Here is a 25008-nt window from a genome sequence, read left to right on the forward strand (position 1 = left end):
GCATGGACAGATGTATAGAGAGAGTGCTTAATATAAATACAGACACTGCAAGGCACCCGACTGCAGCTGAATGGTGATAAAGCACAGATACTTGCTTCTTGGGCGTAGCTATTCGTGAAATATAGATGTTTTAGAACACATATTACCAGCCGCAACCTTTACTGCATTCTTACTCTGCATGCACAAATACCAACCTGCCATGGCAGATACACAGCAAGGCCTTATTAACACCACTGTTGTGCAAAAGTCATTCCATTCAAATGCAATGGAATTAAACACTAAAAAACAAGCATAGTTCATTCACAGTTCCGGCTTGTAATTCACAGCTGTGAATTATGACTGACTGATAAAATAACCCTGCCTGTGTTATTGGACTAACTATAATAATTATTCTAATAAGTATTATAAACTTGAGTTCTTCTTGTGCTTGTGATGGTGTTGAGCAGGCAGATCATATGCTTTTATGTGCATGACACTGGTAGCAACTACGGGTCTATCAGCATCCTTTAAGTCTGCCTACTCTGCAGTAACACGAACCAACGTGTCAGCCTCGGATCAAACTGAGGCCAGCTGGCAGGGCCAAACTAGTTACAGGCTGGGTCACTTCTGTGAGGTTGCCAGACAAAGAAGTCAATGCAGCAGATACCTGTCTAACACGTCCTCCTGTGTAAACAGGGAAAGTCTACCCACTCTGGTGCCAACTATCCCATCACCAGTGTGTGCCAGCTACCCCAGGCCCGTCATGAAAGTTTCGTCAAGGAGCAACCTGCGCCACGCTGCCGACTGGAGAAAGATAGAGACCTCTGGGGGTGGGAGTGGGGGGGGCTGCTGAAATTTTCTCATTAATAAAAAACGCGCTGGGATAATTCAAAGCTGGTGGGCACAATAGGATAGATACCTTTGTTGGCGTTATCATAGGCAGCCTTGACCATTGACAGGAGTTCCGAGTTTTTACAGAGCCGAGCGTAGTGGTATGCGTCGTGACCCAGGGAGTCCATCATTGTGACATCAGCACCCCTCTTTAACAGCAGCTCCACTGCGTCCCTGCAGGAGTACTCGCAGCCCAAAATCAGAGCCGTCCTAACGACACGGGCGGAGAAAACAAAAAAACATGTTACAAACGTCCTGCCTGCTGCAGCATATAGGACTATTTTATGTGTTTATTTATTTTCATGTAACCACTGAAATTGTTTGGAATTCAAGTGAAAAATATTGCGAGGCAAAAGCTTATGAGACAACTCTCCCTTCTTTCCTCCAAATTCTTTTTTTTTTTTTTTTCAGGTATAAAGATTTTGTTTTACCTGACTTAGCAATGACAACAACACAGATTACAGTTATTTTTAAATTTCCTTATTACATTGCAAGGATTCATTTCCATCACTCTAGAGTTTTTCTTTATTCTGCATCATTTTCTATCATCATCCAAAACCAGCAGGCAAAATGCGTTTACTGCAACACCAATCAATGGAGAAAGACTTGATCTCACACATGCAAACACACATTCTCACTGATTTTGCAGCTAATGACTAACTGTCTGATGTGACGAAAACAGCTTTTCAAATAGCAGCTATACCAATACTAAGAGCGCTGTTCAAAAATCTATCATACAAATGCAACGAGAAAGCAGCCACACACACACACAATAGCTGCACAGGTTTAAATCAACTTTTTTTATTTATTTATTTTTTGGTTGGGGTGGGGTCTGAGATTGGACTGCTTAGTGTCACTCTGCTAAGACACTTTAATTGTGAATGGATCCCCAGCTCTGCAACAGTGTTTTATTTATTCACTGTACGTGTGTATCAGCATCAAGAAGCACAAGGGAATGGGAGGATCGTATTTCTCATCTGTTGACAAACTGGAGAGCATGGCTCTGCCTCGCTGCCCCTGTTGCTCAGTAAATCGAGATTATTCCCAGAAAGCGATGTGCCGAGACAAAGCGATTACTGGGATTAAAGTGATGCCATTATTACTGTTTTTAGAAATGCATTGAGCCCCCACCGTTTGGGCATATGTCTTGATTTGCTTGATCTGCCAAGGGACAACAAGGAAAGAGGGGCAATTTGGAAAACAAACACAAACAAACAGACGGTGATCAAGACCATCTCTCATACTTGCTCTGCTTGTCTCTGGCACTGATGTCTGCCCCGTGGTCAAGCAGAAGTTGGCAAATCTTTGGACGGCACATCTGTGTGGCCAGCACCAGTGGCGTTCTTCCATCCTGCCCAAGAGAAAGAAAGGGATTGTTCCTGCATTACATATTACATTAGAAATGTCAACCGCACTCTGAAGCAAAGAGAGGTAACGCTTCAACAGAGAGACAACACTTACATTCATGAAGAAATCCAACATGTTCATTCAAAAAATTCATTAGTTACATTTTAGACATGAAAAAAAAAAAGTATATTATATACATATACACACTAATTTAGGTTGTTGAGCATCCATACTCCATATATCAATACATATACATACATCTAGTTCTCTAGAAATCCAATTATACAACATTGAATTAGCAAGTAAACAGACCATGTAAAACCACACAAAATAATTACGAAAAACAGAAGAAATCCCTCCAACCTTGAGATGAATATATTTCTATATATAACTACAGGCTTACTTGCTGGGAATTTTTACAGCAGATTAACTATGAAGACAAAATGTAAGAGACTCTCATCCAGTTTAACAGATTTCTTATCCAAGTGTGCAGGTTTGCGGTGGATGCACATTTTGTAAACCTCTGACAGAATGGTGTCAAAATCACTCTGCAGTAAAGAACGCTACTCACAAAATCCTTTGCATTGACAGAGGCTCTACTGTCACACAGCAGCTTCACGCTCGAAGAACAGCCCGCTATCACTGAAACACACACACAAGTGAAAATACATTGTGTGTGAAAGCGTGCAGGAGAAATCACTGCTATTTCTATTACTGAAGAACCAAAACGTATGAACAACTCACCAGCATCATGAAGCGCTGTTCTTCCTTGCAGGTCCACGTTTCCAGCAGGGCAGTTGTGCTGAAACATGAGCACATAAACATCAGGGACTTCGGTTCATCACGTTGTGGGGATGATGCAAACAAAGCTTGATATCAGGGGCTTTCGATGGACTGTCATAATACATGCTGCCCACACTAGGCTCCAACTTTGCATTAAGATTCAATAAAACAGCAGATAATCCAACGTCACTGTTCTGCATGCCTGTGCACTGTACTATAGTCTGTGCGAGACATCAACTTTGACAGTTTAAAAAGTTACCAAAAGTTTTCTATATCCCACCCAACCTCGACCACTTAATACAGTATTGGCTGGTTTCACAGGACCTGATTAGCACTGATCTTTGTGTGAAGCCAGATGCATCGGTACATTTTCTGAACCCTAGTTTTGCCTGCAGCAAGACAGAAGCGGCCAGTGAAATCCAGACTTTCTGTTCATGTGTAGGAGTTCACAAGACAAGGCTGGACCAGGCTAGCCTGTTAGTGCACTGCAACTCCTCACAGCTTCCAAAACATCCAGCAACAAGTACTAATGTTACACATAGGGACTGACATTCAAAACCCTGGGGCACAGGAATTAGGCTAGACCAGGAGACAGCATTCTATCTAGAGCACAGAGAGTTATATACCGCCATCCTGTGTACAGACTTAGAGAGGACCAGTTTAAACATTTGTATATTTAAAACAAAAAACAACACGTGCCCACATTCAATTCATGACAGACATGTTAATATACACACTGGCAGAGAAAGAATAGTCTTGACATAGCTAAAAACTTTTTGGCCAACATTTAAAACCCATTTGTGACTGCTGAATTACCATGGAGGTTCCCATACAGTTTCCTGTAAAGAGTGATCTGGCATATTACCTGGAGTAGTTTCTGCACGCACAGTGACTGCCCATTCCTTGCAGCCAAATGCAAGGCATTTTTCCCTAAAGGATACAACAAGAATGCAGTTTAGAAAGTACATGACTATGAAGACGGCATTAAAGTAAACAGAAAAAAACCACACTGGTGGTTTGAACATGCTTAAATGTGCATGTTTATTAATCCCCCTCCACTGAACTCAGTCACACTGTCTGCCTTACTGACGTACATACGTGAATAGAGAATGAGTACCATTAATAACAATGACATTATTTTAGGATGATTGAGCAACGTCATTAGACATCTGGGCTCTGTGGAGCTATACTGTTTGAATACCAATGCTCTGCTCAATTTCATTTTGCAACAAAATATTCCTTCAGTCAACATACCAGTGGCGTCGGCTGCAGTCACATCAACATGATGGGCCAGCATGATGTTGAGACAATCCAGATGCCCTCTGGAAGCAGCCAGGTGGAACCTACAAAAAACACACAGAGCTGTTCAACTCAGTTTTACTTGATTTCGATTTCTGTAGTTCTGGATCTCTGAGGAGACCTTGTTACCAAGCGTGGAAGACGAGATGTCTTTGAATGGACCAGCAAACAACAGCGTTATACACACTTTCCCAGTTTGAAGTCAAAGGCACATGTTTGGACCTTAAAACATCCTATTCAATAGTTTTTTTTAATCTTGCCTTGGGACTGGGAAACACTCAAGGACAGTGTTTGAGGCCACTAATGACTGCTGTTAAAATATGAATGGACAAGAGGAAATCTTGCAGCAATTCACCATAATGTGACTTCAGAGAAAGACAGCATCAGAGCCAGAAAAGCAGCAGTCATTATCAATTATACTGATTCTCAGCCTCTGAACCTCTCAACATAAGAGGAATCACAACGAGCAGGGACATAACTGTCACACTCATCTAGTCAAGCACAGGAACACATTGTCTATGAATGATGCCTCGGTGGTTAATATTGGATGAGCCTTTTCAGGTTTCCATAATGTATTTCCCCCTCAGTCCTTGCATTAATGTAAATAGATGTGGAGATTTTCATTCGGAAATTCATAGACAGTAATGTTTTGGGGTTTTATTTTCATGCTGAGTCTTTTCTTAACGCATGATCTCAGCACTCACAAAACAGTGCTGTTTACTATTATTATCAGCGAAAACTCAAGCATCCATTTAACAAATACGCAAGGATCAGGAAGCAGTTATTTATTTGTTTTTTTGTGTCTGCGGCTATAGCTAGAATTACTGGTGGGGGCAGAGCGTCTAGGTGGACTAGGTGAAACAAAAGCAAACTAATCCCACTAAAAGCACCTTTTAACAAAACTACACTGCCCTGTCCGCCACCTTGTTTAGTAGGTAAATGTGTAGCAGGCACTGCTGCAAACAGCTGCATGTCATTTACTGCAGTGAGTGGAAAGTGATACTGAACGTGGCTCAGCCAGGCAATGCAAGGACACCTACTGTACAAGCATCCGCTACTGCATGACTAATCGTGGAAGTCAAACGATCTTTCTGTCCTTACTTGGAGGCCTCTGCCTGCCATGTTGTAATGCTTCGTACGTTCTTCCATAGCATCACAAAGCGTGAGGTCCAAGACACTTCTTAACCCAAAAAAGTGACTTTAATTCATTGCAAAGACAAGCCGCACTGCTCTAGACAGAACATAACCATAAATAATAATCTACAGTACAAGAGAATGTTCAATTTTACAAAATGTACTCCTGTTCCCTCTGTTTAAGTCTCCGAGTTTATTTAATACACGGTGACAGCAAGCACCATCCTTCATGTTCATTCATGTCACGTTTTAGTCTTTTCTGATGACAGACCCATGTTAAGAAACCCTATGCACCTTGTCATCTCCGCATGACACTGATGGTCAAAGAGAACGCTCCTAACAAAGAGTGCTGCAAATACAGCGTATTCTTAGATGGAACAAGAACAAAAAGGTGGTGATAAGTTCAGGGTGCATACTGTGCTGAGAGAAGGTTTATTAAAATGACCTTTCCTTTCTTATCAGGTCTTGCAAAGAATAACATTTTGATAAGCAGTGCATCTCTGCTGACCTTAAAATCAGTTTTAGTAAAACATTACCTGCCACAAAAGACTTTGCTGCAATGCACTTCCAATACTGGCAGCGCAGTGTATTTATATTAAATTACTTTACTGTTCTGAAGCTTGTTTTTTTTTTCTTGGGAGCTTGCATTCCTCCCAACGAGGAATATGACCTTGCATTCCAATCAGCTAGAAGTTAAAACTTGTTATTTTCGGTGTCACTGGGGTTTAAATAAAGAGAGTCAGGACAATCAGGACCGCAGTGAGCAGAACAGCTTCAGCCCAGCAGCAACATCAGCAGCCCAGTAGAGAAGTGCAGTGACAAGGCATTCTGGGAAATGCCCAGCAGAGTGCTGGAAGTGACTACCGTGGGCACTGAAGATATGAGGAGGAGGCGGCCTGCTAGCAAAGCAACTACTCATGCGGGTGGAATGAGACTGACGGGTGGAACTCATGCAGCGATGAATCATCAGAATGAAAGTCAGGCATGACTTGTATGGTTTTTATTTTACTAATTAAGTCGTTGGATGTTTTTCCTGTGCCATCGCTCTTCCCATACTCACTATAAAGGCTTCAGGTCTCAGCTGATATTAAACCCTCCCTGCCAGACCACCACATCTCTCAAAAGCTTGCTCAGGGCCACTAAACACTGAGGGTGCTGTTTTGCAATGTTCTGTGTATACGGTCTATGTCGGAGCTGTACCTTGGGTGATACCGAGAAATTCCAGCATCTTATTACCAGACAATGTTCTTCACACTGTGTGCCAAGGAGAAACAAGTTTTCCACTGGCAAGAAAAGGTGCAAAATGTCTCGACGAGCAGGACTTAGGGGGGCAGAATAAAAAAGGATACTTGTAAAAGGACTCACAGTAAAAAAGTTAAAATCAGATACCAGAAAATGGTAAACTTTATCATCATCAACACCCAGGGAAGCATTCCTAGTTACAGATTATATTGCGCACAGCTGTGGTATACCTATTAGAAATGACAGAAGCAAAAGTTGTAGATTAATAATGCATCTCCATTGTTTTGTCAGAAAAACTCTTTCTAGATCAGATGATACATCAATACAAACAGTGAAGCTTGTTTTCTATTATGAAGTGGCAGGAAGTTGTACACGTACTTTAGTGCTCCCAATAACAGCTCTCAAAACAAGTCAGTCTAAAGATAACCCTGCTGATTGCCACAAGGCACTTCACCCTGGAATTACACTGGCTTGAATAGAATTTGCTGAAACGTATAATTCAATCCAGCTCAAAAGCACTTCCTGACCACAAAGGCTAAAGCTGGCTCGACCTCTGACCACATGACTTTTAGTCTTCCCATTGCTGAACTTGGCGTAATTAAGAGCAACCCCATGTGCTGTACAAGCCCAGCAAGAGGACCGGAGGATATATTGCATGTTTCAACAAAAACAAAAGAAACAAAACAGGCAGGTAAAGAAAAGGCGGTGGAGGATAAACAAGACAACAAAACCATCATTCCTTTTTTTCTTTTATGACATAACTACGCTGCGTGTACATGCAAACACAGCGGACAGCAACTGCGCAGGCTGAGGGATCCTTCAGGGGAGTTTCTGTCTGAAATAATGCAGCACTTCTGGTCTTTCCACAGGAACACAACGCCGGCGGGGGGGAGGGGGGGGGAGCGCTATTTATTTTTGTAGATAAGCATCAGGGATAAAAGGTTCATTTTTCAAGGTAGAATTGGTCTCAAGCCAGTTGCTTTTAATGCATACCTGCATTATTTGGGGAGAAGTCACTAAACAAATACCCCAGCCTTGGAATGCCTTATTCTCAATAAAATTCTTAAGGTTGCATGTTTCTTTTTTTTTCTTTTCCCCAGATAGATCTCTTATGATCGCCGAATCGCAAGCAAAGCGAGGAGGATTGTTACTTACGCGGATTGTCCCTCCACATTAAGCTTGGTGGGTACGACTCCCTTCTTCAAAAGAGTCGCAGAAACCTTGTCCACTTCCCCCCTCTCCACTGCCTTCAACAGCCGGTCATCGTACTTGTTCCAGTCCGTATTCTTAGAGAGAGAAAATAAAACAGGGAGACAATTAACTTAGGAAATGTGCAATCTTTAGAAAGCAGCAATCTTTTAAAAAAGGGTCCAGTGGGAACACATCTGTTACACGCACTTCAGGCAGGTAGCATACACCCCCAAAGACAGGTGTCTTTAAAAATAAAAAAAAACACATAAAACCTGCCTATGCTTTTCAAAAGGCTGTTTTGCATCATTTTCTCCTTCCTAAATTAAATTATTAAATTTGAATGCCAAGTTGTGTGCATTGGAAAAAGATATTTAACACATGAGAACCTACAGTATATATTTTTTTAGGGTTTAAAAAAAAAAAAAAAAAAAAAAAAAAAACGACAAGAAACAAATAACGATCCTTTCAAAAATTAATTTCAAAGCATCATTACTCTTCAAACACTTAACTGAAAAAGAGCCTAAACACAGATTACACATTTCAGTTACATTGCCAGCACACTGTACTCCAACATCAGCACAGACCTGAAATCTTTTCAGCCAATGACATGCACTGCTAATTAAAAATAAATAAATAAATACCTACAACGTATGAGGAGGTACACGTAAGCCACCGACTCATCTTGTTCAGTAATGCAAGTCCTAGCAAAGCCAGCTTCTCTTCTATCTTAAAACGTGTTTCTCAGCAACAGAGGAGGCACACTGTCAGAATCAGAAACGAGCTGCAGCTTGTGCAATCTGTTCAAAACTTTTTACCAGCTTTGCAGACCCAACCCTTAAAGAGCCAAGCTGAGACTTTGTGCAAACTTCCCCAGCCTGCTGCATCCTCTTGAGACTTCATAACTTCAAAAAAAAAAAAAAAAAAGTTTCTTCCCAAACTAAAACTGCCTGCTTCCCCGGGACAGCCTGAGCCAGGTACAGTAGCTCATAGCTCCACCTCTTCATACCAAGTCCTGTCTGAGGCTGTCCCTGTCACACAGGCACTGTTTATTCCTCTCTCCTAAAAGCAGAGACTTAAGGAGTTTGCTCTGCTCTCTGCGATGCAAGAAAAGCTAATTGGCAGGCTGGCTTACCCTGTGAGTAAATATGGGTCTCACTTGGATCTAAAATATCCCAGTAAACACTATGCAGATGGCCTCTCAGACTGGTTACCTCTTTATTTTTTGATCCTTCAACCTTTTGCCAGTGACAGATAGGAAGACAGGTCTAATAATACATTCTGAGCATGCCAGGACTGTGACTAATGGCAAATCGGTGGCTTTTGACAGCAAACAAGGCACACCAAGGAGGAACCGTGCTAGCATTGGTATGTTTTGAGCATCTAGAAATATTCACCTAGAGGGATTAGAGTGACAGTTTTAAGCAGGCTCTGGCTGACCCCCAGCAGCGCTCTTGCAGGAGCGCTCTAACTGCTTGCTATTAATGTTGTTGGAAGCAGAGCCGGTAATCCCGACGCACGATACCGGGATTCAATTTCAGATTTTTACAATCAGCTGTCTGTGGACAGAACCGTACAGGACGGTGCCTTCGTGGTAAACACAACGTGTTCTTTCTATTTTCAGTGGAAGATGTCACATTTTATTTTGGACTTTGGGAGTGGGGGTGGGGGGCTAGGCATTTAATTTGCACTCTCTCTGGATCTACGTCAACCAGGTTTCATGTTATAACTGCAGCCAGTCTGGCTAGTGGTCTGTTAATTGAGAAGTGTTACTGACATGCGAAATGGCCCACAGAAAGATTTATAAACGTGCAAGGTTAGGTGTCCCCTTTCAAATTGTTTGACGACTATTTGACCGCAGTAGTTTGTAACACCAAGCTGCAGGTACAGTACATCACACTCCCCAAAGATATTTAATTAGACTGTAAATAAACAATCTCTGAATTATAGAATTTGCTGTTAATTTGCTCAGCTCTTTACTCAAAGATAAAACCCCAAAGTGAAGTCATTTGGCACATGAATCTGATTAAGAGGAACAGGATACAATAGCGCAGCTCTGAGTAACAGCTGTTAGTAACAGGTCAATGTCCTCCCTGTCTCACCCATATCAGGCACAGACACTTCTGAGGAATTGAACTGTATATTTCCCTTCCTTCATGAAGCTTATCATTTCTACCAAATATGGAGAAGTTGCACAATATTATTGTGTGGTGATACATTATACATCACAATAGCAATTTACTAAAACAGCCGGGTTTGGGGCATCATTCCTGTTAAAAGTCATTGCAACATCCATTCCTTCAGAGTCCCTTACCAGGAATCCCCAGTTGCACTAGGCCTACATTTCAAATACACGTGTATGCATCCAATTGAGGTACAATGGTGTGAACTATAACAACGTCCCAGGCTGCTGGGCATGGTTAACGTATCGGTGAAGTCCAATACCCAGGTAAATGAACAGAGAACACATTGGCATTTTCAGTGATGACCTAGCCTACATAAACACACACAAAACATCTTTAAACAAACAGTGATTAAAACTAACAGCAATTAACACCTGACCTTCAACACCACAGCGCAGTACAGGATTGCCAGATACTCACCATTCAGCATCGAGGACATTAGCCTGACATGACAGGGTTGACATTATGCTCACCCAAGACTATTTTGACATATGAAGTAACTGCCGATATTTGAGCTGTGCTGCAACCAAGTCCTCTACAGGAAGGGAGGGAGGAAGTGACGGAGAGTCACTTATTTATTATCCAGTGCCAGAAACAGGGTCTCACAGTCAACAGCGACAGTGATTATTATGTCAAGTAATACATTACCAATCACTATCAATAACTACTGTACCAATCACTGTTAATAACTACTGTACCAATCACTATCAATAACTACTGTACCAATCACTGTTAATAACTACTGTACCAATCACTGTTAATAACTACTGTACCAATCACTGTTAATAACTACTGTACCAATCACTATCAATAACTACTGTACCAATCACTGTTAATAACTACTGTACCAATCACTATCAATAACTACTGTACCAATCACTGTTAATAACTACTGTACCAATCACTATCAATAACTACTGTACCAATCACTATCAATAACTACTGTACCAATCACTGTCAATAACTACTGTACCAATCACTATCAATAACTACTGTACCAATCACTATCAATAACTACTGTACCAATCACTGTCAATAACTACTGTACCAATCACTATCAATAACTACTGTACCAATCACTGTTAATAACTACTGTACCAATCACTATCAATAACTACTGTACCAATCACTGTTAATAACTACTGTACCAATCACTGTTAATAACTACTGTACCAATCACTGTTAATAACTACTGTACCAATCACTATCAATAACTACTGTACCAATCACTGTTAATAACTACTGTACCAATCACTGTTAATAACTACTGTACCCAATCACTATCAATAACTACTGTACCATCACTGTTAATAACTACTGTACCAATCACTATCAATAACTACTGTACCAATCACTGTTAATAACTACTGTACCAATCACTGTTAATAACTACTGTACCAATCACTGTCAATAACTACTGTACCAATCACTATCAATAACTACTGTACCCAATCACTGTTAATAACTACTGTACCAATCACTGTCAATAACTACTGTACCAATCACTGTCAATAACTACTGTACCAATCACTGTCAATAACTACTGTACCAATCACTGTTAATAACTACTGTACCAATCACTATCAATAACTACTGTACCCAATCACTGTTAACTACTGTACCATCACTGTTAATAACTACTGTACCATCACTGTTAATAACTGCTGTACCAATCACTTTGAATAACTACTGTACCCAATCACTGTCAATAACTACCCAATCACTGTCAATAACTACCCAATCATAATACCAGGCATATCTTAAAAAAATAATTAGAATCCTAAAAATTAGTGAGTTAGATATGAAAGCACATGCATACAAGCCAGTATAAAAAAATAATACTTCAAGTGAGGCATCGACCTAAAGAACAAAAGAAAGCCATGGGATTGTATATAGAAATCTCTACGGAGGGTGTAGAGAGTGCCAGAGAGTGCTTTAAACCGTGAATATGACTCCAAGAATGCTCCGCAGTTCTTTAAGATTTTTTATTTTATTGAAAAATGCGGTTTACAGGACAATAAAACAAAAACGTATTTTCCAAACTGCTGATGCTGTTGAATTAGAAGCCTTTCGTTCTCTGAAAACAAGGTTAATGCAGTCGGAACGGAATTAGCATGACACTTAACAGCTGCCAAACCCATTTGTTCTCGTCTCTGAACAAGATCTTATTTCACTGCAAAGACCAGCAGGGGAGGAATTAAATTACAGAACCGCAAAAGGAGCCACTATGGATTTGCATTGGAGATATTGTTTAATTGAATATGTCATACACGATGGCTTATTGAGGAAACTGTATTACAAATCATGGCTACAAGAAAACATGCAGTCCCCATACTGGGGTGCTGAACTGAGGCTTTTAAATAGTCTGATATTTTTTGACAACCGTCTTTTTATGTCCACAAAGCAGATTAAACCTTGCTATTTTAGCCCAATAGTGATTTTCCCTTCAACAGCTCGGGGACTGCAGCACACTGCCACACGCAACATGATCAATCAAGCCAATGTAAAAATGAGGTTTCACTAAAAAACAGAACACACTGTACAGTACACCCACAAATAACTGCAACCCCAGAGGCCTTGGTAGCATTCGTACTGGTTATTTGTATTTAATAAAATAAACACGGAAATAACCAAATGAAACAAACTGTAATATGTGTTGCTTCCAGCAGTGATCCAGCAGACACCTTCATTCCTAACACCTGAATTTTGAAAGCACCACCACAGTCTGCACAGGGGTAGATTCATATTACACGTCTTCTTAAAAGGTTGTGGACCACATGTGTCAAGATCCTTCTAGCTCGGATGTGGGTCCAGGTTATCCACTTGCAGAATGTGAACCTATAACCTCCTGAGCCAGGCATTTGCCTGCTTCAGACAGCGCAGGCTAAAGGTTGAAGCTGCATTCCCCTCTCCACAATCTGATTCGCTGGCACCTTCCTTGCAGACAGCAGTGAGGTACCTTCAGGTCCCAATGCAGATTGCTGATTTGCAAGCTGCAGATGAGCCATTGCTGAAGCCGGTCATGAACGGTCAGTCTCTGAATAAATTCCACATCATGAGATCTACTGCAGTCGTTCTCAATCCTGACCCTCGGGGACCCCAGTGTGGGCTGGTTTTCATTCCAACTGAGCTTTCAATTACTTAACTAAACCCTTAACTGAACTAATAATTAGCTTAATTTGGAATTTTTAAATGTTTTCTGCTCTTAAACAGTTGGAGATTTCAGCTCAACTATAAAAATGTTAACACAAAATAGACCGTGGTCCTATACAGATGCTCAGAATGAGCTGGAGGGGTTGGTGTCACATGTGTAAAGTCTATTGCTCCCAACATGTCATAGAAATTTGTTTTCAAGGCTTAAAGTACTAGGATGTTCACCTCAAATGCACAGAGCACAACTGGCAACGCACAAGAATAAGTGGACTGGGAAATGCCAGCAACAGTTGCGACAGTTTAAAACACGCTTTCAAAAAGTTCTTAACAAATTGATGCAAATTGTAAGTGTCGCAATTGCCGGCAGCTTTAGTAAATCTCATTACAGTCTCCACCCCATTTCTGCGAATGTATGCAGGAACCCTGATTACATTAGGAACCGCAACTGCACCTGAAAAAGTCGCCAAAAGCATTGCGCTTGTTTACATTTCACGCAAGACTTCCAACTCGTTTTCAACTGGTTTGCGACAGGAACAGCACTTCTAGCCCTAAAGCTGTAGCCTCTCATATAAAGAGAGAGACACTAGGCTTTCGATTTCCTTCTGTCAAGAAACTCTTTACCTTATTAAGATTAATTATTCTGCTATACTAATTTTAGAAAGGGGAAGTAATAAATTCAACCAAGTGGAGGAAAAGGGCGCACTTGGAAAACCACTGGTGTGTCAGAGAGTAGACGGCCATGATCTGAAATGACTGGTTTAGGTACTGCCAGGCTTCTTATTTCCATGCTCTTGTTAAAATTGTGCAGCTGGATATTTATTGTATTTTAGCTTGAAAACAACATTTCTCTGAACATCTGGCTAGTAATGCTGAGAGAGTACATGAAGGTTCAGATAATAGGAAATAAATCACTAGAAAACTTTTGAAATACAGCCAACACTGTTGGCATTCGAAAACTAAAACATCCCTCATAAACCAGAGGAATGCAAACCTATCAAAACAACCATGATTAAAGATTCCTGAGATACTTCAGAGATCTTTGTGACCAAGTCGTTACAGCCACATCAGAAACAAAACGCTGCACTATTTATCACCCAAGCTATTGCATGACATGCAGATGCAAAGAAAGACATGGTTTGACTTTGCCAGGTTTATACAGATATTAAAGCGCTTGCCACTTTTCTTCAAAACTGGGTATTTTTTTCTATGCTACCAGGATGTAGTGTAAATTATCAAACTACAGCACCGTCATTAACCTGTCCTCCTGCAACACTGTCCCCAGTGGACGTACAAAACACTGCAATTGTTATATTTCTTTTCATGTATTTGTTACACTGACTAGGAGCAGATTGGTGCAAGGGGGCAGATTAAAAGGCTACGCTCTGGTGTTCTAGCTGTACTCAGAGAGGTGGCATGTTCGAGGTCCTTTTTGAAGCCAAAGGGTGTTTTAAAACTTCAGATGTTTTAAAAAGTCACCAAGAGGATGCGATAACTGAAACATATACCAAGCTATAACTAAATAAAGTTCTGACTCAGCATCGCATGCAATTTGGAATTCTCAGCACAGGTTCTGAACCAATCAGAAGTCTGCACCTTTCGACCAGTAGCAGCTACTGCTGTCCTTTACAAACTCACGAGGACCACGCTCAACAAGAAGAGCCCTGAGCAAGGCAACAACAGGAAGCAGAATTTTTAAAACCTCTGCCAGGCACACAATCTTGTCCCTTTAAACTCACTAAGTCGCCACATGACATACAGTGCTGACTTCAGTGAATCACATAACCTAGTAAAGCTGCAGGACTAAAAGTGAGGCACTTTTAAAAACTACAAAGTCTCATCAACCCGACATGCAAGTTCAGTTAGTCCGGTCGCTTGCAGTCTTTACTGCTGATGTCAATGTAGTGCACAGAGGAAAACTTTAATACCAACTGCGATACTTCAAAACGTGGAAATTGAAAGATAACTCTTTCTATTCATCAAAGCTCTCAGTTTCCAGGGCTCTGTAAGCCCTCCCATGCCTGTTCATACAAGAACACACTGTACACTCAGACTGCTCGAGAATGGGAGCCAACATCAGCACTAATGACAGCTTAACACCACTGTACAACACAGCGAGTGGACTGTGCAGTCACTGACTTGTTAGTACAAGAGAATAACATTGTATAGACACAGAAAAGTAAGTAGTTATCATTCAGGGAGTAAGCTTACTGTATTAAAAAAGGCGGCAGGATCGTATATTAACGGCTTGTTTTATTTTATTTGGTCTGCCAGATGACAAAAAAAATTATTTCAATCCCTTTTCCCCTGAAGCATTTCTCTGTTTTCAGTAAAACTGTCAAACCTTTTAAGATGTAACATATGGATCAATGAAAAAGGATTAGTGCCTCTTCCTATACTGTAGAAAGGGAGGAACATAACGCAATTCCACATCAGTACCTGCTTTATATTTTGCAACATTTAAAACAGATAAGTCTGCCCCTTTTTAAAACGCTTCGAAACGCATTTTGGCAAATATAAGGTATGTGTGGGGGAAACACACGCAGACACATGACAACAAAAAATAACAATGTTCTATACATACTACTAGACTATGGTAATGTTTGATCTTATACCCCCTGCCTCCAAATATTGTACCTCGTCTTTCGATATCGTAGATGGCTTGGTAGGAATCATTCTACAAATTCCTGTGAAAAAATAGATGATAAAACAGCAGGATGTTGCCCCCCAGGCCCATACAGCAAAGCACAAAACAAAATCATATTAGTTTACACATCAATGCTTTGCTATTATAAATGAGCCGTGGAATTTTTTTTTTTAAAAAACAGGCAGCAGATTATCAGGTTCACAGGCAAATCCCAAAAGAACGGCCAACGTGTTAAAACACTATCTTTGCAAACCCGGAGACGTAGGGTGTGACGATAATGGTAAAAAAAAGACAAGAATATCAGTTACCGCAGGGTTACCATACCGACAATACAGCTTGCCATTTCTCCCATTAGCTAAGCCTCTGTACAATAAGCCTTTGTATGTGCCGATAAGGGCGTTCTCTTGCAGTATCAAGGGAACGTGATCACTTGTATGGAAAGAGTTTCCTTTCCCCGATTACTGTCCATAAAACCCCACTAAAATCAAAAGACACAGCCCAGGTATACTGCAATACAATAACCCCACTCCACTTACAGGAGATCATCAACATATTGGTTTGCATGTTCCTAGTAAGGGTAGACGTAAAGGTTATGTCTCAGGTGGGAAATAAAAATGCAACTCCTGGATTGCTGTGGCATTCAACTAAAGGACTGTGGGGAGGGTTTCAGCCTGCGTGGGAATGAAGGTGCTATCAGCCACACAGAACACCTTGGTTTATGGTGTGCAATACAAGCGATGGCACGGCACAGCTCCAGCATCACCCTGCTGAATCACCTCTGAATCAGGTGAATAAAAGACAAACACAGTAGCCCAAAAGCTGGAAACTGAAGGCTGGTTTTCATACTTTAACAAGACAGAGAAGACCAGTTGACAGGTAATGATATTATTTAGTTGACCCCCCCCCAAAATCTCCTAAAGTCTCTAAAAAGTGCAATACATTGCACAAATAAGGGTACAATGAATGCAAAGAAGTGCTTCTATGATGCTCCCTGACTGACTTCATTTTACACTGATGAAGATAACTGAGTAGTCTAGACTGTTTGTCTGCAATACAGGTTCATCCTGCATTTTAAACAGCCCCATTCACTGTTTAACCTTTAGGGAAAATAATGGCTTTAAAAAGTGTACTCTCATAGAAACCACACTGAATGAAATAGCAATTGATTTATTATATATGGAAGGGAATCATGCACAAGACAGTCTGATGTCAAAGACTGAAACAATTACCTCCAAGGTGAGATACATGTGAGAAACTACAATAAATACACAAAGCCCTGCTTAACTGCACCTCGTCCACTGTTAAGACTGTCCTACCTTGGATAATATCCCACTCTGAATACTGTATCAAAGGGTGTCTACACAAGGACCCTAAAGGACAGGCTTAAGCAAGACGTCAGGAGGGTTAAAGGGTTGTTTGACACCAGGCAGATCATACAGTGCAATAAGCAACACCAAGACACACAAAGCGACTGAAAGACTTTCATCTCTCCACTAGAGGGCAGCCCTGCTGCCTTGAATCGGGGGCTCTCAGCAAAACCAATTATTGAAAACCAGCACTGTGCAATTACACCACTAGATTAGAGTAAGGGCTGGGGCAGGGGTAATAGATTAATGAATAGATTTTGTGTTATCATACGGATCATACAGTATTAACACCACTGCCGTGTATATTGTATAGGTTTACACAGCAGTGGGTTAAAAACATTTCATCGAATTTATATTTCATGTCTACTGTTACATTATAAATATCTCTGCACGTAAAATATTAACACGCTGAGGTCTTTGTGAGTCACTTCTTGAATCTAAGCTTTTCTACCTTTCTGAATTCCAAAAGCTGTCCTGTGCTGTTGCCTGGGGACTGTGCTTTGAGGTCAGGTCTGCTGGAGAAGGGACTGCCTGTCGTCTGCCCTTCATTGCACAGAGCACCACTATCCTAATCTCTTTCCATGACAGCAGCAGCAGCAGCTCTGGAAATCTGCTGATGAGATGTTTATAACCGCTGCATGCCATCACAGAAGCAAAGCTTCACAAGATTAAACACTGAAACAATGGATTTTCAAACTGCACAACTTGAAAAGCATGTGCAGTATATGATTTAATGAAAACTAAAACATCTTCACACTATCACCCCCAGATGCATGTCTGACATCACTGGGCGCAGTTTAAAAAGAAGCAGCGGGACGGTTCAAAGGGATATTTAACTCGGTTTAAGGTTTCTTTTATCTTTAAAACGAACCAAGTGAACCACGCATCCCGCTGCCAAAGCAGGCAATGATTTCTTTCTCTCTTTCACTCGTGATTGTGCTTCTCTGGTGATTGTGCCATTCATCATTTTCATTAGAGAAGAGACTGAATCTGCACTGATGATTATTCAGCAGGGTGCGGCTGATTCCCACAGGATCTGTCCCCATAATGGCATGAATATGAAGAGACTCCCAACACAATAAAGGACTGTAAAAACATCTCCAGCTATTGTGCATCGCCTAGCCAAAGGACCTGCTTCACTCAAACGCACAGGTGTTCTAGTGATAGCATGACCACTACGGCCCATTTCCATCCCATGATCTTGTTTCCATATGAAAAGCGAGAGTGCTACCAATGACCTCTGCCGGAAGTATGCAGATTGGGATCGTTCACAGTTCCATGCAAACAGTAGTTTCTTTGAACCCGGACACGTGGCTAGGCATCGCCCCAGGAGCATAATCAAGCTTCACAGTACAAGCTGCATTATCTGTGTATATGGAGGCTATACTGCCCTCGGTGCCACAGAGCTCAAAAAATAAAAAATAAAGCAACTTCACAAACAGTACCACTCTGTGAAGATGACGAGCGTTCAGAATCTGAACAGGAAGCGCTAAGCTAGGTGTTCAAATAAAGGCCTTGATAAATGACTTGACAGTATACTAGGCCTTTTCCAAGAAACTGCAGTAACAAGGCTGCACAAACACCATGCTGGGGCCAGCCACTGAAAGCTGTCTGCATTGGCTAATGGAAAGTGAAAGACAATGTCTTTGTAATGTTTGTTTATGTTTTTGTTCTGTCCCCCAAAGGCTTCCAGTCCATGCGACCACTGGCGCACTGCCTTGTGGACGACTTCACACACATTTCTCTTTCTCTCTCTCGCTCTCTCCTTGAAAACATTTAAAGAGAACTGACAAATTCCAGAAGTCTTCAAGTACATATATTTAAAAAAGTAAAAAATTTAAAAAAAGGACAGACTACAAATAGCAGAATTTCCTGGTCTTCAGTTCCTGGGATGTTGCCCTTGAGGCAAGACAAAGGTGCATTTTTATTATATCCCTTTCAGGACTGGAATCATATATAAAAATGTCATTATAAAAAGTATTTATTTACTCATATAATATTAAAAAAAATAATCTACTGGCACTTAAGAGCCAGGGATGAAAGTCCAAGACATTGTGGCATACTGTACAAGATCCCAATACCATACACAATGCAGAAATCCAGCTGGACATGTCATTAGATTCAAATGCACACGCCAACAGTCATCACAGCACTAGCACCCCCACACTCCTGTTTGAGGCTGTGATGCGTACAGCAGTACAGAATGTGAGAAGAGGAAGCTCCTAACTGTGATAGGAACTAAACAAGCAGCGCTGGCAGCAGAGAGATGCACAGCTACTAGGAGGAATTCTCATCAACACTCCCAGGTGTCACAACCATCCCCTTCCTTCCTCTCCTGCTCCACAGACATGCCTTCCATGTGTTTTTTTCCAAAAGCAATGCTAACTGAAACCAGAGCAGAGCAGTGAAGTCACACTCGCAAGCACAGCATTTCGGAGAAGCCGATTATTTCACCTAGGTCATATGAAAAGATCCAGACACTTTGATAAAAGCTGCACAAACAACATCTCTAAGGGAATTCCTGTATTTAAGTAGGTGTGTGCGTATAGAGGGTTAAGTCTAACTGATCCAACCTTCGAATACAAAAGCAGTGAGGTATTGTTTATTATTTCCAAAGGATTTACTGACCTTCCCTAACCAACGCAGACAGAAAGCTTTCATCTGGAAACCATTGAATTCCCGAGAGGTCTTCAAGATTAGGTCATTCCCTTTTAGGCTTGGCTCCCAAAGAGCAAGATTCCTAACTCCTGTTTAATATGTGTGCTCCGTAAGATCCTCTATTGCTGCTTCTGCTTAGATCACTGTGTGCCATGCTAACCTTTACAGTACAACGGGAAATTTTGGCTGGTATTAAAGCCACAGGATTTGCCACCTTGGTGGATTTTCACTGTTTCTGAATGGCCGTTTTTCCCTTAGCACATTCACAAAGAAATGCTACACATTTTTGCAGTTATACTTTTAACTATAAAAACATTCAAATACATGTTTACTTAATGAAATGTGTCTGCTAAAACAGTATCTCATTGACAGCAACTCGTTATCGCATCTACAATGTCACTGCAGCAACTTGGAGAACAACAAAGAAGACCTTCTGAAAATCTGTTACAATATTTATCGTTCTAATATGGCCCTTTATTTTAAGGTTCCAGTAATTGGAAAGGATAACTGGAGTAAGCTTAAAACAATAGGCATTTGCTAACTCTCAGTTTTAAAACATAGCTATAGGTTCACTAATATAACACAGTGGAATGACCACAGTACCATTTTGTAATTGTAGGACAGTACTGCCACATTTAAAAATAAAGCAATAAAAGACAAAACAAAAATGCTTTAAAGACTAGCAAGGGTCTTGCAAAATCAGCTCATTTTTATACAGTGCACAACTAATTTGTTTTAACATATTATTTATGGATACCTGCACGGTGGGTGCCTCAGAATTTACAACTTAGACAAGAACAATCCAAAGCAAATTTGCACCATTTTGTTACAGACTTTGCAACAAGTCTGGCATTAACAATTTTGGCTGTTATTTAATTAACCCCTTGTAAAATCATTTGGCTTCATCCCTGCCATTCTCATATCCACTAAGACATCTGCCACATTCTTTCCCTTGTCCAGCACTTCTTTAACCTGTGCTACAGAGGTTGGGACCGCTCACTGTATGCAGCCCTCTGATTGGTGGAAGTATTATTGGTGATCCAATCAAAACTGCCAGTAAAGCCAAAATAAATTCCCCATCATACAGTATCTATCCCAGCAAAAAATGAATTAGAAGAAAGGTGAGGAAGCATGAGATCAGTGCCACCCTGGGCTAAATGCACAATACGGGCTTCTAAGCACAGCTCCAATATGCTTCCCCACCCCTCCTGGAAGCAGAACAGTTAGAAAGCAAGGCAGAACATGACAAACCATATGGGATCAGCAACATGGAATCATGTAGAACTGTTCACATGATGTTCTTTACAATGCAGCAGGGGCCACCTGGCAGAATCTAGCAACAATTTTAGCATGAGAAGAACAAAAGCATCATGAAGTGAAACGGATGCAGCTTGCACTGTATTGCTACTGAATAGAGATCATTGTAACCTGAAACATGACTGCAGCTTTAAGTGGATGTTCAATTAAAAAAATAAGAAAATAAAGTAGCTTTTGTTCCTCAGCCTCACCAGAAACATGCATTTGTGTATTTCAGTGCACGTATATCCTTTTGTGTCATAAAGAAATAAAAGCGAAAAATATCAAAGTTAAAATGACTGAACATAAAAGCTCCCACACCCCATGAGAACAAAACAATTCAGATCACAGAGCTCTTTATAAACGAATGGCTCTCAACAAAGCATTCCTGCGTCACATGAGGCTAATGGGAACATCAGCTGCTTTGCTCTCCTCACTATGAAGCCATCCTGGCTGCAACTTCAACAAGGAGTGTTCACCAAGCAGCAAGCGGTTTTCAAACTCCACCCAATCCCTTTATCGAGGGTTAAAACGAAGGAGGGAAAACCCATTCTTTCCAGATCCTTGATTAGCACGGCCCTTCAATAAACATGTTCTCACGGTCTTCTCGCACACCAAATCATTCGATGTCAATGATGTTGATGGTACCCAGGGGAAATCACACTCACAAACAGGCTACTGCAATTCAGAATAATCAGCTGAAATGCACTCTGAGCTGTAGAAAAAGCACTGCCAGTCTGCCCCCTGAGACAGTAAGACAGAGTCAGGCACTTTATATCCCAGGACTCAGGGCATCTCAATGCTGACCAATAATGTCCTAACCAAGTTTGGGAATAAGAGCTTATTTAAATAATGTCAATTTAGATACCACATATAAAGTAGCTGTTTCAGGTTTATAAGGTTTGACGGCTATAATGCAGACGCACACACAGTAACACGTCAGACAAGCCTGAACCTCATCACAGACAGGTTGCTAAAAGCGCTGGGGTTGATCTGCATTCCCCAAAGCACACGTTTAACCACAATGAATCCACTAAACACACAAGACAATCTATCATGTGAGCTGTCTCAGGGCAGATTTGATTTCTTCTGAATTCATGTCACCTTCAGGTGTCCCCAAAGCTCTCCAAACAACCTGACCTGTGCCTACGAGTGGGTGAGGAATGAAAGCCTGCAGGTATGAATTCCTGTCAAACCCGTATCAAAAGAGTTGCTGGCTGCAGTGCTCACACTGAGCATGCATGTCGTACTTCACTACCAGTTAATACAGTTGTAACAGCATGCATCCAGAATGGGTCCATTTCGTTTAAGGAAAATAGTGTTCAAGCACCGTTCAAGCTAATTTCATACTGTTAAAATATTGTACTCCTGTCTGAAAATCTGCATCTGCATGTTATGCAAAACAGCCATACTGTTCATCTACTGTGGACTGGACAGTGAGTCTTAATGGGTTTAGCAGCTAATTCTTGTGTATTACAATCTCTAGGGGAAGTTCTGGTATAAGGTGAAGCTCTGTGTTAAGCTTTTAAGAATTTAAGTTTGAAAAATCTGGGCACTAAGATTTCATTACTCAGTCAAGTGGAATTTGCTCCATTATCGGCTTAAATATTTTTATGGCAGAATGCTAAAATAGGCAGGCCAGGCCCTTGCAATGGGTTCTGGATTGCCTTCAGCCATTCATAATTCTGCACAGTCATTATTAACACAAGTTAACAGGGCAGCAGCTGGCTACAGAACTGCACAATAAATTGTGTGCCAGAGTTTCTACAATCATGCAACATCCCTGCACGTGAAAACATGCAACAATCTCCCAAGCCTCTGTTGAGAAAAATCCTGAAGAGATCATTTGTTTCTGAACTGGCTCTCAAACAGCAAACCCTAGCCTCGGCTTGGAACCTTTTTTTTTTTTTTGGTATGCAACGTTAATTACTGCATGCTCCTTAGAGCCACGTGACGGTCACGGTTCCACTGGCCAGATTCTCAATGAAAGCACAGAAGTGAATAGAATGTTCCATCTGAATACAGTGGCTGCATGTGCATGGGGTGAAGCAGCAATCATCCACTCTGTGTAATACTGTGGAATTAAAATATATTGTTACCGTTTCATTAAAATAAAAACCACCTTCTCTTCGGGTGGAGTAATACTCTGGATAGACTGTTGAAAGTATTGGTTTTGACAGAAGCCCAAAACACCAACTAGACAGTTCTTGCTGCAGTGGGTCGACAGTTCATTTGTGAGGCAGCGCTGTGATGACTGTGTGCATGTTTACACACAGCACATCTACATAACGAACACCTTGCAGACGAGTCTGCTGAGCTGTGAGGCACGACAGGGGTTGAACTGGGCCTGCAATTCAGGATTCTGGTTTTTTGTTTTTTTTTTCTCTTTCTAGTTAGGATCTTCAAAAGGTCAAATTCCCTTTATTAGATATGAAATCTGATGCCAGAAAATACTTCACATCTATTAAATTGTCAGTGTGTTTTATGTCGAGAATAAACACATCTCCGAGTGAGTATTTATAATACAATCTATTAAGGTGAAGAGTTTACACAAAGGCACACATGCAGGATAAAGTCCATCAAGTTTGATGCATTAGTGTGAGAAACTGTCAGTGTGCTGAGAATATTACCTTTGCTGAAGCTCACCTGTGTGGACTACAAGTACACAGAGTTACAAGAAAGCAGAGCCCCTATAGCCAGCTATAGCATTGTCTTTGAAGTATCTGCATATTCCAAACCAAAGCAGACAACAGATCCAAAGGGTTCTCTCTATAAAACTAGTACCAATAAGACCTAAGCAAACAGATTTTACAGCCTCGGTTGGCTCTTTAAACGGTTAGAGTGCCATTTCTTTCAAACTGCACATCTAACACTTTCAGTCCAGAATGACTTTTATCGCTCTGAAGGTGGTGAAGTGAAGTTATTATAATTTCAAAAAGGAGCTCCTTTAACTGGACACACACAAAATGAAGTTTTATATACCGCTACACATTTTGGTAAATTAGACTTTAGAAGAACTCTAAACTGTGCTAAGATAAGGAGGGAGCTTGAGATCCCACCAGGACTGAAAGGGTTAAAATGCAGTTCTTAATTAGCCAGCAGTGAATTTAAGTCAACTTGACATCACACTGCAGTCCAAAGAATTAATAGGTCTGCTTCAAGACTGTTTAGGGCTATAAAAAACACTTGTCAAACACTGGTGATCTTGACCTGGCAGTTCAGTTATAGTTCTATCCACAACTGTCAGAAAACATTATGGCAAGTCTGGGAGTCTTAACACATGTGAGTCTGGGGAATAACTCATTACAGTATGCTAGTCATACAATAAGATGAAGTGCTTCCTGATTATCTACAGCAGGGTTTGTGCATAGAAAGCGTTGTTGTGTACTGTTTGATACTGCAGTACAGCACTCAGCGTTCAGTTTGATAAAGGGCTGGATTGCTGGGGTGTACTGTGTGGTCTGCCTGGTATATGATGTACTTCTTGGTTAGCCCTGTGTATAAATTATTGCGTCCAACACCTGGTGCATGGTCAAATAAAAAAAATAAAAAAAACGTTTGTGTTTTACAATCAATCAATAACTAAACAAATACATACAAAAATTACAATTAAGCAACAGACAGACCACCGTGTTGAAATTCCTTAAATAAAGGTGAAAGACCCCATGGTTTAAATAAAAAAAACAATAAACAGTATCACAGAGCATTCAGCAACCAGTCGCTTTCCAAACGCACAACTGTTTTCACAACAACACAGAAGCGTTTTTTGAATATAAACTAACAGCAGGAAACATGTAGCTTAGCAATGAAAACATCATATACAAATCACAGCAAGCATGATTCA

At 40.9% G+C, this 25008-nt stretch overlaps 1 protein-coding gene across 2 annotated transcripts in view; it reads right to left on the reverse strand.

The window, feature by feature from the left end:
• LOC121294662 (uveal autoantigen with coiled-coil domains and ankyrin repeats-like) overlaps positions 1 to 25008 on the reverse strand; it is a 37403-nt gene that overhangs the window by 11798 nt on the left and 597 nt on the right. The window contains exons 1-8 of one of the 2 annotated variants that reach the window (XM_041218620.1): positions 8512 to 8980; positions 7831 to 7961; positions 4255 to 4343; positions 3866 to 3930; positions 2962 to 3019; positions 2789 to 2859; positions 2115 to 2221; positions 899 to 1080 (exon numbers count right to left, since the gene is read on the reverse strand). In XM_041218620.1, the coding sequence (XP_041074554.1) occupies positions 899 to 1080; positions 2115 to 2221; positions 2789 to 2859; positions 2962 to 3019; positions 3866 to 3930; positions 4255 to 4343; positions 7831 to 7961; positions 8512 to 8547 (739 nt within the window). In that variant the 5' untranslated portion in view covers positions 8548 to 8980. Of the gene's footprint in view, positions 1 to 898; positions 1081 to 2114; positions 2222 to 2788; positions 2860 to 2961; positions 3020 to 3865; positions 3931 to 4254; positions 4344 to 7830; positions 7962 to 8511; positions 8981 to 25008 lie in introns of those variants that run through there. The other variant, XM_041218619.1, reaches the window with a different exon arrangement.

The sequence above is a fragment of the Polyodon spathula genome, chromosome 19 (assembly GCF_017654505.1).
Source record: "Polyodon spathula isolate WHYD16114869_AA chromosome 19, ASM1765450v1, whole genome shotgun sequence".
NCBI classification, from domain to species: domain Eukaryota; kingdom Metazoa; phylum Chordata; class Actinopteri; order Acipenseriformes; family Polyodontidae; genus Polyodon; species Polyodon spathula.